Below are 19,681 nucleotides of genomic sequence, written 5' to 3'. Positions count from 1 at the left end.
ATAGTTCACAGCTTCAGCTGCGCAAATCGTAGTGGAAATGCTGTGCCTCGATGGCTGGCTGTGGGGGAAGCCACGGGGGCTTCGGTGCCCCCGCGTGGGGAAGGGAGCACTGGAGCAGCAGACCCAGGTACAGAACATGCCTGGTTCCTCCTCCCAAACCACTGGTGAGAAAGCAAACCAAAACACACGGCTCGACGCTGTTTGGCTTACTAAAGCCAAATGCAACTTCTGCTGAATTCACTCCCCCAGAGAGGGCTGGAGAGAGACTCTTTAGTACCCAGGACAGGACATCCGTGGCTGCTGTTGGGATGCTCACACATACCCACGGGGCATACTTGCCCGATGGACACAGAATCTGTAATTTAGAGTTTCTGCCAGTATCTGTTCCTAGCACACAGGCTCTAGGGAGCTGTTCTCTCAAACTCATACTTTTCCGGCAGAATCACAGATTTCATGGTGCGACTTTCATAGAAGACCAGATGAATTCTGTATATAGCAGCATTTCCACAGATCAGCCCACAGTTCTCATCCCTTTCTATTTCTGCCAAAAAATGGGAAGGAAAGAAAGAAGGGGAAAGAATCATTGAAACAAGGGAGGGAAGGCGAAGAGAAAGGAAGACTCCAAGGAAATGAAAACCTAACAGGAAAACGCTGCTGCAGTTCTGATTTGTACTTCAATTCTGTACACGAATTTAAAGACCTAAAAAGACTAACCACTGCAATAGCATGTCTTATAGCTGTGTGCAGTCCTGGGCAGTCATGGCAATAAATCCCTTTCTCCTAAAAACAGGTAATTACTGGAGCAATGCAGATTAAATAAGCACTTTATCAGAATTCACTGCACTGAAAGCAAGCAATGCAACATAATTATGGAAGACTAAGTTTGGCATTCCTAACATATCCAAGATGCAAACTACCAGCAAAATAATACTGCTAAAAAATTTTCTTTTTTTAAAGGAAGCATACAACACTTATTACAGGAGTAAAATAAAGCCTTAAAGCCTAGTTAAAAAATAAATCTGCCTTTCGTGACTTTAGAAGGTAACAATGGAAATACAGACAAGGATTTCAGCAGAGGCAGAGCTTTACACACAGGCAACCACAAGAAGATTTGCCATCAGCTGGAATACAATTAGAAAAGAAGCACTACCAAGCGCTTAAAATCGCTGAACTGCACCAACATTAGCCTCCTTCATAAACTGAAACGTAATACCAGCGTTGTGGACAGCAGGACCCAAGGGAGCTCTGACTGGCTGTATTTATTAGCATCAGTATCAAATATCCATTAACCTATTCATTTTACCCAAAGAATAGACCGGGATGATCTCTATGAAAGACACAGTTACCCTGCAAATTCATTTCAATCTCAATACAAAGGCACTAGATGAAACAGAGGGACATAAGAGGACGACACGTTGTCTGAACACTTTGCAAGAAATATGACATGCTGCCTGCCCTACTGTAAAGCCCTGATCTAGCCTGCTGGAAAACAAAACTTACAGAGTTTGCTACTCAGTCTCTCCTAAAATTCCACTTACATTTTCTTTCAAAGCACTTAGGAGATCCAGAAAACAAAAGTTCAGGTATGAATTAACAAAACAAAAAAAAATTTGAAATGTCTGTTATCAAAATACCGCTCCGTAACTGATGATCAAATTGTTTTAAGTACCTAAAATGTACCAGAGACATATCTCAGTTCTTTAGTTCCACTGGAACACTTTAATTTTACCTAATGTTAGTTCTGAAAAGCTCTAGCGACGTTGTCATGACAATGACAACACAACACAGTTGGTTTTTTGCTATCACTGTGCAACTGGGTACGCATTAGGGTCATTTACATTGCCATAAAACTATAGTATTTAACCACATTTCTTTTCTCTCTTATTCAAGCAAGTTCTTTCCTCCAGAACATGGTCAAATAGGGTTTGGCACACTCTTTGGATAGATCTTTCTGAGGCACAAATTGAAAGCCTGGGAAAAGAAGAACACTTTATATTTAGAAATTCAGCAGTCGGGGGGGGAAGGGGGGGAAGAAGCTAATTTATGACACAGATTAATAGCCACGTAGCCACTGACACTGCAGAGCATTCACACTGTGAAACCCAGCCTTGTCAAGCAGTGCTCTTCAGATTTGGGCTCACTGACTTGAATGAAATCAACTTGCAGAAAATTTGCCTGCAAGAAGGCGGGTTCTTAGAATCAGGCATTGGCTTTTCTAGCCATCAGATATTAAAACAAAAAAAAGAAGAAGAATAAACTGTTTCAACTACATCTAGCTTCTGTAACCAAACCTAGGGTGTTAGTAAATGGTTATTGCTATCACGTACAGTATTAGACTTGGTTAGGACACTGAGAGACTAATTGTACATAATGGGCTCTACCTGAGCTCAGCTGGGACTGGTTCAGAGCCTCTGTAACACATGCAGAACCTGGCTTTACACTATCCATCTCCAAATCTGCACATAATTAAGGTCAGGTGGGAAGAGGGCAGAGGGACAGACAGAAGGCAAGAGAAAGGTCAAAGTTAAATTAAAATATCTTCTGGAACAAACTGCAGGAGATGAACAATTTAATTTGTAGAGACAGCAATTAGAGAAACAGTGCTGGAGAAATCCAGATTTCAGTGTTATGCATTCTAAGGTGTTGCTTCTCTGGCATGTTCTAGACCTGAAGTATTCTTAACTAGCAATGCCTACGTGCAAAAAGAAGTCTAAGTGAAGTGATCTGCCAAGCTCACAGGACGAAGAGTAAAAACAATGAGGTGAGATGAAATCAGCTGAGCAAACACACAAATCCCAAGAAAACTTGAGCTGCTGAGGATGAAAGTGGATGCTACTGGTACCTGAACAACTGGGCTTAAAGCTGGCTCAAGTGTGACCACAGCGTATGCAGGCTAATTCTCAATTCCAGTGCAAACACACCTCTTATGTACACATATCACTGTAAACAGAGTTTTCACTGTAAAAAGAGTTTAAAAAATTATATAAAATAGATCTCAATGTAGGTTGGCAAATGCTAGTGATTTTAAACGTAGCTGCAACTTGCACAATAGTGGTCTTTGGTATGGCTGGGAGACTCAAGATTTAGAGCGCATTTTCAGAGGCACTCTGTCCCAGTTTCAAAAACGTATCTCAGCCCTTGCCTCCCTATTCAGATCTCAGCTTGTTTTATCTGGGGAAACCGAGGGCCAGAAAAGAACTTCAATGTCTAAAAACTGCTTCACGAGCCCAGAAAGTAACTTCCCCCTAACACCAGCAAAGTCTGGACCTCAAAGCTTCCAAACTTAAAAAAGACATAAAGTATCTTCCTAAATTACTAGTAACAGGAGACGTGCGACCATGATCTTTGGTACACAGAAGTGTTATAAACAAGAACCACCGGCGCAGACCACAGAGGAGTGCTCAGGCATGTGAGGGATGTGGCACATGATCTCTCCAGTGGTGCTCCGTGCGTGGCGATAGCCAAGTTTCTAGTCTCTGTTGCAATTACATGACTCACAAAGGGACATGGCTGTCAAAAGAAATTAATCTCACATGAAAAACAAGCAGAACCGCTAATAAGCCTTATACCTTTGAGCAGCGATATTACAGCTGCTCTAGCGTTGAACTCTTCCCTCTCACAAACAGCTTAAGAAGGAGAATGACTCTGAACGCTAACCTTTCAGGTTGCATTAAGTAACCAGAAATCTGGCCATTCTTTGTTTTCATGTTAAAAAGGGCAAAAAGCCCAATCCTGCCTTTATTATCTTAACTTTTTGCAGGAATGGCTCTTTGAAGGGCTCATGGATTCAAGGAACTTGACTGTAAAACAGGAAAAAACTAAGAAAAAATCTTTTCTCCGTACCTGTATGTCCAAAGGAAACTCCTTGGATCTTACTATTCTGTATTTGTATTTGTATTCTGTATTTGTATATGTACTATTCTGGATTCACTATTCTGACTCCTCCCAAACTTTTTGGCAGGTTATTTGTTTATCAGTGGATATAGCCAGTCACGGCAGTAAATTTTGCCCTCATTCTTAAAAACTCTACCCCAGTTTAAATATTCCCTGCCTCTTGCTGTTGGTTTGGATATGTGCAGCGGAAGAAGCCTCACCACACGCACTCTCCATGATCATAGCTGAAATACAAACCCCGTTCTCCCCTTCCTCTCTGAAGTCTCTACCTTTCTGTCTGAAGAGCACCTGATAACGTTGGCCCACGCTCAGGAAGGTGCTCAGAACGTTGAGCCTTCACACCAGAAACAAGAAGTTTGCTGTCAAATAACATTCTTCTCCTGGAGGCAGTAGTGTGGATGGGAACCACGTGCCTGTTTCCCACGTTACAAGGCTATCAGCGCACAATCTCTATGCCAACAGGCTGGAAGTGTGTATGTGCATGGGGAAAGAATATATATATACACACATCTTATATCTTTTGTAATACATATCTATCTACAGTATTTGCATATCCAGTTTTAAGACTGATTTATGAACTCCAACCAACATCCCGGGGGGGGTCGATATGTGCAAAATGAGGCCTTTACTGTAAAAAATGTTAAATCTATGGAAACAGTCTCCAATTTTACCAACGTTAGGTTATTGCTATGAGGTTTAGATTAGCACTAGCAGGATCTAAAAAAGACATGAAGCAGGGCTCTCTGGATAAGTAAGCCACTGCCACATAACTTGACAGATTCACTTTGGGCATTGTGAGATGCTAAGCACAACCAGCATTTTCTGATCTTTAAAAAAAAAAGAAGAATCTTTGCTTCTGAAGATCTTTGCTTCTAACAAACTTTCAGAGCCATGTTTAATTCCTCTCCATCACCCAATTTTAACTTCTCTTTCTTTCAAACTGCCATTTGGTTTTTGGTTGCCTGGCACTTAATTTGTTTCAGTTATGGTTTTATTCATTCAAAATTATTCTAACTCTAACTCTAACCCTAACCCTAACAGAAGAGAGTTAGAATCAGTTTCTCTGTTTCCCTGCTGTATTGTTTTATGTCCAAAGAGCTTTTAAAAAGGCATGTTAGACTAAAGGTTTGTTTTGGTTTCCCTGAATATCCTTCAAAGCATCAGTGCTACTGACTTATATGTACAGAAGAAGAAAAAAAAATAGAGACACAGAGAGAGAGACAGGGAGAGAAAGAGTGAAAGAAGAAAAAAGGAATAAATGAAAACGTACAAGGGGGGAAGTAGCTCCAGGACGCTGGACGGGCTCCGTGGGCAGGGGAGACTGGGAAGGTATAATTAAAAAAAGAAACAAAACAAAACAAAACAAAAAAAAGTTGGTTAAAACACACACCCATTGAATACGGGGTAATTTCATATAAAGCTCAGCTAGGCTATACACAGCGCAAAATACGACCACAGACCCAATCCTTCAAGTTGTTTGGTGCTTTATTCCCTAAACACTTTGGAAATTTATTAGGATCCAAGAATTCCCCACCCAGTGTGTCCCAGCTCAAAAAAACCCAAACGTCTTGCGTGTTTGAACTTTTAGCACAAGGCCCATCCCTGCTGAGCAACACAGCGAAGCATAGGATTTGTTTGCATTACTTTCGATGTCTGCTAAGCATGTGTTTATGGTTAAGCCCACGCTTAAGTACTTTGTTGAGTCAGAAACAGGGCTGGAAGATGTAACATTTCTTTATATAGATGGACAATGCCAACCACTTACAAAAGAAAACGACTCCCAGATTTGTAAATTTACATTTTGCGTAATTCGGTTCCTTACAAATTTAGCTTTCCTCCATTTCTAATGGTGCTAAAGCAGACAACTGCTTTATCTTATTTTTCATTCTATGCAGAAAGAAAAAAAAAAATTGTCTCGGAGCTATGTTTTCCTACTGACAAATCATTAATTGTAGAGAAGGCAGAGGTTTAGCTCTTGCTGCCTCAGCCCCAAGAGTTTGCTTTTTTTTTTTTTGGATGGAAGAGAGAAAACACAAAGTCCAGGAAATAACTTCCCCACAGATCAGACCAGCTCAAATCTGGGATTTTTTTTGACCCCTCCGTTTGAACACCCAGCCCACTGGGCTGAACCATGGTGGCTTTCAGAGCCTTGGAGAAATACCTGCAGCACATTTCAAAGACGTGTGCAAGTCTCCTGAAGAAGTCGTTTTTACACTCCCATTGTTGACCTGAAATCTCTGTCCACTCACGGCTCTGCCTGAGCTCCACAGGAGCTAAGGGAACACCATTTCTTGAAGGATTGGTCCTTAGGTCTGTCAATACTGAAAAGCACATTTTCTGTCTTCTGCATCAAGAACTGTATTTGGCGGCCCTGAGCATGTCAGTATGTTTATGCCCTGTCTGCTTCCACGCTGGAAATGGATACCTGTCTTGGCTCAATAAAATTTTCATTTAATGTAGCTTTAATGAGACAGTTGCATGTTGAACACCAAAACAACCGGTTTGTTTACGTAAGATTAATGAGACTGGTATTAATTACACACATTTTATCTTTCTATATTTTCCTTATAAAAACACTAAGACATTATGCACTCATCAGTGTCAAATGGCTCTTCAACCCAGGCATCTGCAGAATATAAGTTCTATTTGCACCTTATTCTTCCCGAGTTTTATTTTTATTTAAAAAAAAACCCACAATCTTTTTTGTCCGGGATTAGCAACTAGCCTGTTTCAAACCAGGCATGACCTTGTAAGAGTGTTACAACTGCAACAGCTCTAACACAATGAATGTAACTCAGTTTGCATTTTGCAGTTAAAACTAATTCATTCAGGGCTGTACCAGAGTCTTCAGGAGGTCAGAACAGAGCCTGTTGCCTGATCCAGACCTAAATTTCAATCCTCCTGAAGTTCAGTGGATTATCTGTATCTGGCATATTGACCCAGATTTTATGTTTAAAAAAAAATTATTCATTTACAACAGCTTGTAATACTAACAAGTACCCTTTAATGTGTCCTTAGTTGCGTATCATAAGAGTACATGTACCTGTTAAATCTAAATTAAATGAATGGATGAGACAGGAATTTGAAAAATCCTCCATAAAGTTGGGCAGAGCTGCTGAGGTTATTCATTCTTTTATCCTAAGGAAGACTGAGGAATTGGTGAGAATGACCCCCAAAGTTTTAAAAATGCTCATTGTTTTTAAAAAAAAGAAAGGGAAACATTACCTTCTTATCCCCCATTTCTTCACTTAAGCTCTAACTGTCCCACTGCCAACTGCATCTTTATTCTTTGTTTCCCCACTGAAACCAGATGCTCCCCAGCAGCAACCGTGTTTAGAAACCTTCAAACAAATTATCATGCCAAGGCACGCTGCAGTGAAGAATTGGTACACAGCAAGATGCTACTTGACAGCAAAAGACATGAAACAAATTGCATGCATGAGGTGAAGCGTGATATGTGATTTTAATTATTGTTAAACTACAAATATCCAGAATTATGAGAAAGAATGGACTGAAACAGATAGCTGAGATGCTGCTGTTGACTATGCCAAAATGATGAGCGGAAACAGTATGAACACACACACACACACACACACACGCACACTGCTCCCAGAAAAGACCAAACAGAGATGGACAGCAGTGAATGAGAAGAGTAAACACAGCCACAATCTACAGGCAATTCCCAAACATTCACTTAGAAGGAAAAAACAAAACAGCTATTCACTTTTTTCTTCTAAGCAGCACAATGAATATTTAAAAGATTCACTTCTCACCGAATATCTAAAATTCAAATGGAACCTTTCATCCTGTATCTCTCTAAATATCTTCATAAATACAAGCTGATTTCATCTATTGTAGTACTGAATTTCAGCTAAACTGTCAGTAAATAGTATTAGCTATGAAATATTAGATATTAATTCAATATAATAATTTAGGCTAAGATTTTATCATTAGAGTATTGTATCTGAGTAAGAATATAGGAAGAATTTAGAAAAAAGGCAGGTGCTGAAGAAAACTGGGATTTGGTGAGCCCACACTACCTTCCTGGATCTTTACAGTGTTTTTTACATAAATAGAAACAGTCAGGATATCAGTTTGCATCCCACCTGAAAAAAAAAAAGGCATTTTCTTACAGCACTGAACATGAAAAAAACGGGGCACACGCTAGTACAATACTGAAGGGAAAATACCACTCAACAGGTAATTTCCAGGACCTCCTAAGGCACCCCTTCTTCTCCTTGTATCACTTTCTCATGTGTACGAGGTTTGAAAAAGGAAAACGCTAAGCAATTTTGTTAGACAATAATAAAGCTGACTTTAATTTTCAGGCGATAGCTTGTGCGCGCCTGCAGGCACACGTATACATACATCTCTGCAAGCTTACCTACCCCTAGCAAAATTGGGAAATGATAGCTTTGACAATCCAAACTTCATTGTCAAATATATTTCAGAGGTGACTCGAGGCAAAACCAATATTCTTTATTACTTTGACTTTTCAGAATTGAATAAAATGGACAGGTTTCCTGTATGGTCCATTTTCTTTCATTTATCTCAGGCACTGGCTGCATTATCACTGGTGTAAGCATGGACTTCCACAGTCAAAGAAAATACTGGTTCTAAAAGCAGAGTTTGCACTTAAACCCAGCCCTCCTCTCCCATTCCCTGTGTTTCATTTTCATTTGAACTTCAGTCATTATTTGTACTGCATTATAGACCATTGCAATATTTTATGGTTCTATTAAAATGCTGTCACCATCACTTCTGCAAATCAAAACCTCTAATTATAAATAGTAATAAAAACGCAGGGCAGGAAGTTCTTTGCTTTCCATCTGCTTCTCATTAGATTACTCAACCCAGCCAAATCTATGGACAATTAAACAACACAAGGAGTTCTATGTTTGTAAATTCCTTCATGGCAAAGAGCTTTATGCTGCAGATACAAAATGTCCTAGATGCTCTACACATCATATTTTGATTAAAGAAAATAAAGTTTGCATGTTGATAAGTATGTCTTATCAAGCTCAAATCTAAAACTTCGCATTAATTCTAGATGAAATACCCTGCTAATGTCGAGTAAGGACAAAAGCTCCAAGTGGTTCCTTTTAGAAAAGTCTCTATTCCTTGGGAAAAGCCAATCTGATGTTGCAAACATAGGTAGAGGGAGAAGATTAATTGCTGTGGATATTTAAGTGTATGAGAAATACCCTATATTTTAAGGGTTTAAGCCATAGATTAGGATACGCTAAATGCACAGAATATGGGTGAGGAAAATGCAAGCTCTTCTGCATCATCCCAGCAATGCAATTCCTAGCGAGGCTCTGGAGGAACCACTTGGGAAGATCCAATTTCTCATTTCACAGCAACGCTACTTAAGCCACTCCGGGGGCTCCAGCAACTCTTTGCTGCCCCTGTGCCACCTTCCTGGACTGTGCTGACAAGGCATTCAGCTTGTGCAGCTGTGTGGTAAGCCAGCCCGGGAAACTGAAACTCCTGCCTCCCCCCGCCTTCATCTCCTCACCCCTTCTGTGTTTCATACATCGTTTTTTCTTCCAGGCAGATAGGTTCCTCGAGTTCTCCAACATCACATTCAACATGCCTTAACTATGGGAACCTCCTCCCTGACTGCTTCTAGCTCCCTCCAAGTCACAACTTCTATAACCACTGAGGAAGAGTCTTCCAGGCTTCAGCCTCCGCCATACAAGTACTGTTACTTCCCGAGGTGGAAAAAATAGAAAGCGTAATGCTACGAAGAAATGGTACCATAAATTCTGTGTGCAAAGGGAGGGCAGGGGGGGATTGCAGAAACAGCTGCAACATTCGTTCTAGCAATCCTTACATCTGAAAGCTCATTAGTGTTCTTCTAGAGCAGTCTTTTGTAATTGTACACATCGAACAACTACCAGGGAAGGTCAACAGGGACAGCCTCATGACTTTCAATAGGCAATATCTTTCAACTTATTACTTTTAATAGGACTTGGGCTTTTGGTATCAACTTTGTAACAAACATTTCCCAGGATTGAAAGAGGAAATCCACCCCCTAGCGCGTTGTTAAAGCCAAATAGAATCTATTAATCTATGCTGCTTCATTATCTCTCACTAAAGCATAGCAAGAAACTACTCACTAGCAGCTCATGACATTTAATTGCCTGAGCCATATTTAATAATAAGCACTTGCTTATGATTGTATCTATCAGCCTGGCCTGTATTTAGATTTAAAGTTGCCCCTGCCTACATGCTTTAAAAGTGACCGATCACAGTATTTAGAGATCAACTTCAAACAAAAGGCAGATACCGGATTCATGGAATGACCACCTGCTGCAGCGCTTTGGATTGCTAGTCATCTCAGTGACACGGATTCTAGCAAATACATTTGCATGTTCCCAGGAATCACAAAGGCTGGCAATACCAATGGCTGAGAAAACTATTTCCCTCAACTGTCAGCTCTTTGAAGCATGCAGATGAACGCAGGGCACCGATAGCTTAGGGTGCTCGTGACTTTTTACCACCGAACCAGAAGTTCCAAGCTGTACCACAAGATCTGAAAAAATGCATTTCCCTTAGTGAAAGTCAAACTTCTGAATCGCATCTATTGGTTTTAAACTATCAAGTCACCAATCTTGTAAGATAAGGAACATCATTAGAATAGAGAAAATAGATGAAAAGAACACCAGTTATCCGGCCTTCCAACTCAACTTGCCGGCTGCATAACGTTTTAAGAACGCAATTTCAAACTGCTTCTCTTGATACAAAAGATATACAGATATATCTTTATATATATGAATATACAGGTGTATTTTTAAAAAAACCGGAAGAATAAAAAAAAAAGTTTCACCACCAGTAAATTCTGCAGGGATCTCAGTTATGCCAGCACATCTAACTGGAATCACTTCCAGTATATACTAGGATGACAGTAGAATCAGACCCAAGATCTCATTTGCTATTTATTTTTCCTTTCATCAGCAGAGCTTGGTCCTAATTTGCCTGTATTTCATACAATACAAAACTGTCCAGAAGGCAGTAGGAAGGAGATGGAGTCATGTACCCAGAGCAGAGCAATTAGGATTCCAAGTTCTGTTATATCCGACTTTCTCCATCAATCCCCAAACAGAAAGAAGCTTCCAGTACCTAATTAATCTATTCCATCTCAGTCAGGATAAACATTTTTGGGTTGCCTGTATGTTCCGTATGAAAAAAACCTAACATTCAACACCCTCTGGACACTAAGAACTGGGATGTCTATAGGAATCAATAGTTACAGATTGCTGAAGGAATCTTAAATTCTTACAAGCTTAAAATCTTTCAAATCATGCAGGAGATGGACATTGATACTGGCTTACAACACACCACAGATGAAAGACATTCAACAGTGGCAACTATTCAGAGAGAGGTAATGTGTGGATGATCAACACATAGAAAGGATAAGATGGTATGTATAAAGGATGATCAACACACAGAGTCTAACATGATATGTATAAAGGAGATATTAAACATGGAACACCAAAAAGATAACTCCTTTTTATTTCGCTGCAGCATAAAACTTAATACACATACCTGGTTTTGGCACAGAATTGGTCACGGACTGAGGAACTTTGTCGTTAATTAGCTCAACACACTCACTAGGAAAAAATCCAACCTGTAGTAAAAACAGAAAGAGAGGCAGAATATTGAATGTAGTGTTTTTAAGATCCGAACTGTTAAACCAGCAACTGTTAAACATTTTCCTCGAATTCTGCTTGCCTGATGCTCCATAGCATTATCCAACATAAAATGACCAGCATAAGAGAAATGATTTTTCAAAATGATGCAGCCAAAAATGCTACAAACCAAATAATTAGTTCTGTAAAATACGGTTATAAGTCTGTTTTCTAAGCTTGGTACACAGGACAGAGATACTCAACTTGCAACAGAGAGGGGAGAGGACAAGTGTGCTACACACCCTTAAATCTCAAGTGGAACTCGAGAGAGAGCCAGAAAGACTTTAGCCGGGTTTCCTGCAGCTGGCTGCATGTATGTAACATGAAATTTAATGAAGAGAGCAAGATGTTTCAGCTCTTAGCATCTCAATTATCTGTACTCAAATCTCACCAACATTTGACCTTTTTTCACCATCAAAATACTATATTCACAAGCATTTTAATACTTTATTCCTTTAGAAAACTCAAATCAAGTATGGGTCAATATATTTGCATGTCTGGATGGTCCCATTACAGACAAATGCATATTCTTGTATGATAAGTTAGAAGAACTTTGAATGCACAAAGCTCCCTACTGTGTCCTGGCCTTACTGCGTGTGCTTGATCTGATGAGCGTGGGTAATAAGTGATACTCCTGAAGGATTCAAATTAAGCGTGTTCAAAAATCTTGCTAAAAAAGTTCAATATGGTTTTAGTTAAACTGAATTCGGTTCAATCTTAGAACTGAGAAGAGGTTTAATAAAATATACATAGAGCAAAATGAGTTCTACATTTGTAAGTAAGAACCCAGTAATTTGACTAGAAATAAACACAAGTATTTTTAGAAGAAACAGTATAATGTAGCAAAAAAATCTCTAGCAAGAGCCAGAACTCCTGGTGTGTACTCTCGTATCCGCTTCTGAACACGGACAAGCCAGTGCAACCGTTGCGCCTCAGTTTCCCTATCAGCAAAGGACGAGGGATAATAGTGCCACATATCCGTTACTGAAAATTGATTTGAGAGAACAGCTGACAAACATACTGCACGGGCTGTCTAACCGTTACGATTTAGCTGTGTATCTGCTAATCAAGCTGAAACAGAAAGAATACTCCAGAAACAAACCCCAGAGGCAAGACTCTCCTTAGCAAATATTTGAAGATGCTTCAAAAGCAATGACCCACCCTGGGCTACCACATAGCAGTGCTATGCAAAAAACGTTGACAACCACTGAATGCAGCTTCTTCTCTGCTGCCAGCATCACTGACAACGAAGACATCTCCAAGTGCCCAATTCACAGCAAGGTCCTGTGACTCATTTATTTTCAAATGCTAATTTGCAGCGTTCCTGCACTGACCTTTAACACGGCATTTTTCCCTGCATCCCCTCTAACTCAGAAATGCTGGAGAGACTGTCTAAATCAGTGTAAGGGTTAAAGACTAGAGCATGGGGAGGATCTTAATGTTTTGTTGGAATAGGATGTGCCTGCAGAAATTCACATGCCACTCAAAGGTCCCCGTATCTGGGGACAAGTGAAATTATTTCCCTTTCACTGTTTAAGGATTCAGGCTAAGATGGGAATTTTACACTTCCCAGCATCCTAACCTTCTCCCCACTTCACAGCGTCTTCCTTCTTACTCTTGTCCCAGGTGAAAGTCAAGCCAGACCAACTTTTGGCAACTTTTACCCTTAGTCCGTATTTCCAGACCTTTTTCTCTCTCATATCCTACCTCCTCACCCAACACAGCTTCTGTATTGTGACATGTAATTCAAGCCCCACCACCCTTCCGAGACACCCCGCCGAAGCCAGCGGCAGGATTTCCTGTCCCGTGTCAGGCATGTGATTTGGACAGCTGAAAGCATCAAGTCACTTCACGCAGCCACGGTCTGGTCAAGTGCTGCAACAATGCACGGCAGAGAGCCAGGGGATGGGCCCCAAGCTCATCTAAACAGAAGAACCGGGCCAGGACCGCTGCCAGTCGTCTTTGCACATCTATGAAATGCATTGGAGCCACAAGGCAGTCAGCACTGCGAGTCTGGCAAACAGCCCCTTCTCGATTTATTCTTCTTACACAATTCCCTTTTGTCTCCAAGGGAAAAGGAAAAAAAAAAAATCTCCTTCCTACTCCAAGTTGATTTTCACCCATAAAACTTCCAAACCATTTAGCAGCAGTGTCATGCGTGGTGTGTCCAGGTAAACATTCCAGATTCTGAAACTATTCCAAATTCCCCCAGGGAAGCAACAGTTAACAGTAACACCAGAAAACGCCTCCTTCCCACACCCCCAAAATCCAGCAAGGCAACGTTTTGTCCAAGCAAGAGGACAAACTGTAATCCATCATACTTAATGTTAAAGACTCGGAATATGCTTTTTGTTAAGACTATGACAGCACGGGAACAGAACTTGTGGCAGCAGCACTACGGGTCAGTAGACCTCGCCTCTCTGATCTATGGTTCCCCGTAACGGAGACTGGCCTGTGCATTACACTTCTGCTCAAGTGACTCACAGAACAGAAGAACCCATCCAAAACCCAAGATTATGTATGGCTTCACCCAACCACTCACTCAGCTGGGCGTGCCAATTTTGCAAGGAGATGATATCCTGGAGTTATATAATGCAGCGGTGTTTTTTGTGCAGTTTATAGATAGAAAAATGCCGATGAGCACTAGAAAACCAGCATGAACACTAACATCACACACCGGGGCCCTTCATCAGGCAGCTCATAGCTCAGTGACGCTGCTTTGCTAGGAGATGTTGAGAAACGGGCCCGATTGGTACATACAGAAAAAGTACTGGTCTTTAAACAAAACACATTATATGGTTTTTAAATACTTCACTATAGCTAAGAGTCTCTCTTGGACATTTCCTGTGCAAGAGATGCAGGAGACAATTTTTAACTTAGGAAAAATGTCCACATCCAGTGAAAGTCTCAGCCCCATCACACAAATGATACATGTGGGAGACTCCATAGCTGAAGTGATATAGTTTCTTGCATTCTCAGTGCTTCGGGAACTTTTTTAAATTGCCCACAACATGTATGCCTGAGATGTGTAAAGAAACCTGAAGTACTTGGACACCAACCTTCCATTAATCATAATGAAAAATGGTGGATCTAATTCCAACCCAAAATCCCATACTGTAATCAAAAGCTCGTTTGCCTTTGATTGTTAACATAATGTTTCTCCTGTTTCTGGATGCAATATACAATGCTAAACATGGATTTAGAAATGAAGGAAGACCCAAGATGGTTATGTCTCTGCTTCTAGATATTTATTCCCAAATAAAACATGGTACCTGTTCTCAGTGTATCCTTTTTGCCATGTTCACAACCAATAATTATAATGGATTTTTTAGGGAACGAGGATTTTTACTTGTGCTAGCGTCGACAAGCTCTCTGATGCGAACTTACTGGTAATAGTTCTGATGGCTTACATTTTCTGACTTACTTATTCTAACTTTTCTTGCAAGATCCCCAAGAGATCATCTTGAGGGTCATAACCTATAACTTGTGCCTCATTCCCACCCACTTAAAAGATGCTGCTTTTCCTCCCATGGGAAGTTTTCCATGATTTTGTATAAATAAATGAGTTTAGTCCAAGAGTTAATCTCAACAGATGTAGCAAGGCACTATTAGAGCTTGAGCCAGGATTAAAGGATTTGGCAACGTACGAAAATTAATAGCAAGGGTAGTATATCTTTAGATAAATACAAGGTCATCTAAAGGTTAAAAGATCACTACACACCTTAACCAGAGGAGGAGAGCACAGGCTACTGTTGTATGCAAACATTTCTGCAACAGCTACTACATCTTTTTTTCACTTTTATGCCAGCGTCTGCTAAAACTGGAAGATATATGAGGCTTTAAGGGGAAAAGTCAAAGTAACAGTAATAATTTTCAGTGTATGAGGAGGGAATTCAAACAAATGAGAAAGCAGCAGCAACATAAATGACAAATGAAACATTGTTTGAGCATTTTGATTGTTTTTTGGGTTTGACATAGGCTAAAGTATGGGTTAAACGTCATTCAAAGATTTTTGTCTTTTAGTTTTAAATCGTGATAGGCTAGCAAAACCTAACAGTGAACCATCAACTTTTTATTGCTTGTTTGGCTGTCACGAGCAGAATTTTCACTGTGCTGTTTGCCAAGTAACTACATAGCAGTGGCTAGGGCAGAGAGCGGGGCACGCTCCCTAGTTTCCCAAAGTACAGCCGGCATACCAGTGCAGCTCCTGTTAAGAAGGTACTCGCCCATTTTAGAGGGGCACCAGTTACAGGAGGAACAGGATTGTTCGTCCTCTTACCCTGAACTCTTGTAAAAAAGAGCTGAACATCTTGGCCACAAAACTCTTTCTTTTATTCATAAAAAGAACGTCTGTGTGGGATGCTAGATGTTAATTATCCATTCCTGACTGGTACGCCAGCTGTACTTTGAGGCTGGTCAAAGGCTCTTCTCCTTTGACATTCCCAAATGTCGGAGGGGCACACACGCTCCTACGGTGAGAAATCTCCGCTGCTCCACTCGAGAAATGCATTCGCTCCCTCGGCGCTCGCAGCTGGGGACGGCGAGGGGAATGCCAGCGCAGGAGTGCCTGTGCAAACTTTTGCTACGTGCCTACAGAAAAAGGGCAGAGCGGACGCCTGCAGAGCAGGAAACTCGCGGCAAATCAGTTCAGACATAATTTTGCCCAATCTGTTACTGCAGTTGGCGCTGTTCTACAAATGGAAGTGGCCATCTGGCTCAGAAATGACGTCACTGGTGACATGTCCACTGGGCTCTTGCACGTCGCCTGTTTTGCAGGTGCTGTCGTTCACCAGCCAGATGGCTGCCTCTCGCACCGACTTCCCAAATCAATGCACGTGAACCAGAAATCAAACTTTGGCTTCCCATTTAAGGACTGGTGTTTCCAGAGTGACACTAGCCACAAAAATGTGCTCTGCCTTCCCAGGCCATTTTTACTAACTGGTACCCTATGTTCACATCACATACATGTTTTTTATTACAAAATGATGCAGAAGAAAAGAAAATTGCTCCCAACTAACAGCCTGGTTTGCTCCTGACCAATCCAAGGCAGAACATGTCCCTTTTTTGGGAAATCCATTCAGTCTTAAAGCCTGTGTTCAGGTTCAGCATGGAACATGGTTTGAACACAAGGGCCTGCAGTTTCACAACCAGATCAAGCTCAGGTAAGCACAGGCTGATTCCGAAAAAGCCCGGTCCACCCCGGTTATGCACACTCTCGTGCACTGTCTTGTGTCACCTCCAGCAGCTGCGCAGCTTGCTGTTGTGCAGTAGTGCAGCTAATGAAACCATACCCAAAAGACAGAATTATTCAGAAGATCAAAAGGCAGTTGTGCATCAAAAAAGGGCCTGTCCCTAGCGATTCAGCTGTCTGAAACAGAGTTACTGATTGAAAAGACAAAGCATGAAGAAAAAGGAGAACAAAGAGGGCTGGAAGGCTGTTAATGTGGAGGTGGCTGTAATTTAGGTAACAATCTTACAATGAAAGCAGTGACTCACTAAGAGCCTTTGAAAAGCAAAAGGCTTGAGGAAAAATGTCTTTAAAATAATTTTACTTTAACCAGAGAAAATGATAAGAAGCCTAGTGAGTTGTTTTGTTCCGCACAGGATTAAGTGTCTTGCAATGCAGTCATTAGATCAGGTATTGGCAGAACGGCCAAATCTGAAGGATAAGAGAAATGGTGATTCATTCCTGAAGGACAGCTCTGGCTGGCAAAGAATAAATTGACTTCCATGCTGAATCAAAGCTGCAGTTCAAATTGAACATACTTGCAACCTATCTGATTTGCGTTTCTGTTGATGTCTGCAGACCTGCCTCTTGTTCATGTGCACAACACAGAGACACCCCCCGTTCTAATAGACGGGGGGACATGCAGAGTCACAAGCCTAGACATACACAAGTCACAGCTGGCTTAAATGCACAAAACCAGGCAAGTTATTTTAAGTCAAGAAGTAATTTTTTTCCACGTTCGACGAAACCTTGCTCTCCTCCTATCAAGACGTGATTTACAATGTAAGCTGGGGTCCATTTGATAAAATCTTGCTCCTTTCCTAGCACAAAGCAAAAACCTAAGACTTAACACGAACAAACTGTCCAAACATTTGGTCTTTGGACCTTCTCCTTTTATCTGCTCTCAGAATCACAACTATCTGGCAAGACAGTCTTTGTTGATTTATTTTATTAATTAAAATGACTGGATCAACAGACTGCTATCACTTTTACAATGGCTATTGTTCCTAAATGGGAACAGAATTGTTTGCCTATAATAAATGCTTTAAAGGCTGCACAGCTTCATCAGTACTTATACATATTACTAACACAACATGCTTCACCTATACACTCTTTTTAAGTATTCATCAAGTACACTTCTGTACTGAACTGTAACACATCTCTAGGTCTGGTGTATCAACACCAGAGAGAAATTTCCGTTCTCTGAATTCTCTTCTCACTGAAGCGGTTAGTATGGCCAAAAAACTCCGTTACAACAGGAAATGTACTTTTGCTGTACACTCATAGCTTGTGGGCCTTAAACTTGAAACACAGGTTAAAAAACTCTCTCCCTCTTTGTACAATGCTAGAATTTGCATCTCTTGGTAGCTGACGGTGTTTCATGGAAATGAAAAGCCCTGATAAGTACATTTCAAAGAAATGACAAAAACTGTCAATTCACAGGAAAAATGCACCTCTCTGCAAATCAGATCCATGGTTGTGTGAAGAGATATGTTTATGCAGTAATAACTGAGTTAGCATAGCTTATGAAATTACTGCCTGTCAACTGAGAAACAGCTGTTGAAAACCACCTCTGAGCTAACTAGCTTTACTCTGCAGTCAGCAGGAGCAGAAAGCATACAGATGGCCTGTTACCCTATCTCAGCTGACAGGCAGTAACTTCTTAAAACACACTAACTTCATTTTCTGCATTTGTGCAAACACATCCTGAGAGCTACCGAAACATCTATTATGGCTGCTGCATTTCCAATAGTGCGGTTCAGTGGCCATGATCTGATTCACATTGTGAAAGACTCTGGCTTACAATTTAAGACGCAAGATTATTCCACCCCTAATTTTCTGTTAAGCAAAAATATGGTGCTCGATTTCTGCAGCTGTTCAGATCTGTTGTGTCAGTAGACTGACTGTGCACGGATACAGACAAAACCCTTTTCAAGCCGTTTGCTCATCAACGTATCTTTATGCTGGGAAAGCACAATAGGATTGCTCTGATCTGAGAGACAGAAGGCAGTGACAAACTGCAAAAGAGCTCCCTTGCTTCTTGTGTCTTTAATCACCAGTGATGCTTGTCGTATCTAGTCACAATTTCATCCAGCCTGATGGCAAGTAGGGAGCTTGCACTGAATAATGGAAGCTACATCCTGCACGGGGACACCGCACACTTGTAAACAATCAGCTTTGTGCAAAGCGCCTGCGCTCGTGCACAGATCACAAAGTGGTTTTGTTTTGTTTTATTGATTCACTTGGCAGTTAAATGTGGCATAGCCTGACCATTCCAAGTAGTACTAAAGCATTTCATTAATTTTTGATAGTACAGCAAATACAGCTTTAGGGCTTCTAAGATCAGAACAGAAGTCCCACAAAGACATAACACAGTTCAAAACTAGAAGAAGAACAGTCAAGTTTGTTCAAGAAGTATCGGTATGGTAACTCGAGAAACAAATTTCATTTCAGAGCAGGTATCATATGTCCACGCTGCTCCGATTTTACAAATGAGATATTATCTGAACTCCCACATCTGATATGAAGCCAACAAAAGCTGTATCTCGCGTGCTCTGGCTAATCAGGCAGAAATGTAATTGTCTAACTAACACTCCATTCAGATGGGATTTGTAGTGTTTGGAGATCCAACTGCACACAGTCCTGATATTAATGACAGCAGAACCACAATCTGGATCTGGCACAGAAAGGTCCGTCAGGGAAAATCTGAGGTACTTTAAGAAGACTTTCCAGGCCAAAATACACAAGTGTCTGGTCAATTCTGACCCTCTCCAGAGCAAACTCGTAATTCCACCCACTCACAAACAGCAACCGCAGTATGAAAATCCCTCTTACTTGAAAGGAGCTGAAACATGAGACACTACAG

At 40.9% G+C, this 19,681-nt stretch overlaps 1 protein-coding gene across 1 annotated transcript in view; it reads right to left on the bottom strand.

Moving 5' to 3' along the window:
• Positions 1-401: 401 nt before the first annotated feature.
• Positions 402-19,681, bottom strand: part of LOC104078782 (rho GTPase-activating protein 32-like) — a gene marked incomplete at its 5' end in the record, with an annotated part of 101,238 nt that continues 81,958 nt past the window's right edge. Inside the window, 2 exons of the mRNA XM_009580562.1 lie at positions 402-541; positions 11,446-11,527. Of these exons, the coding sequence (XP_009578857.1) occupies positions 402-541; positions 11,446-11,527 (222 nt within the window). The remainder of the gene's footprint in view (positions 542-11,445; positions 11,528-19,681) is intronic.

Source organism: Fulmarus glacialis, unplaced genomic scaffold, assembly GCF_000690835.1.
Source record: "Fulmarus glacialis isolate BGI_N327 unplaced genomic scaffold, ASM69083v1 scaffold3596, whole genome shotgun sequence".
NCBI lineage: Eukaryota > Metazoa > Chordata > Aves > Procellariiformes > Procellariidae > Fulmarus > Fulmarus glacialis.
The sequence above is the reverse complement of the archived record's forward strand: the minus strand, read 5'-3'. Positions and strand labels throughout refer to the sequence as shown.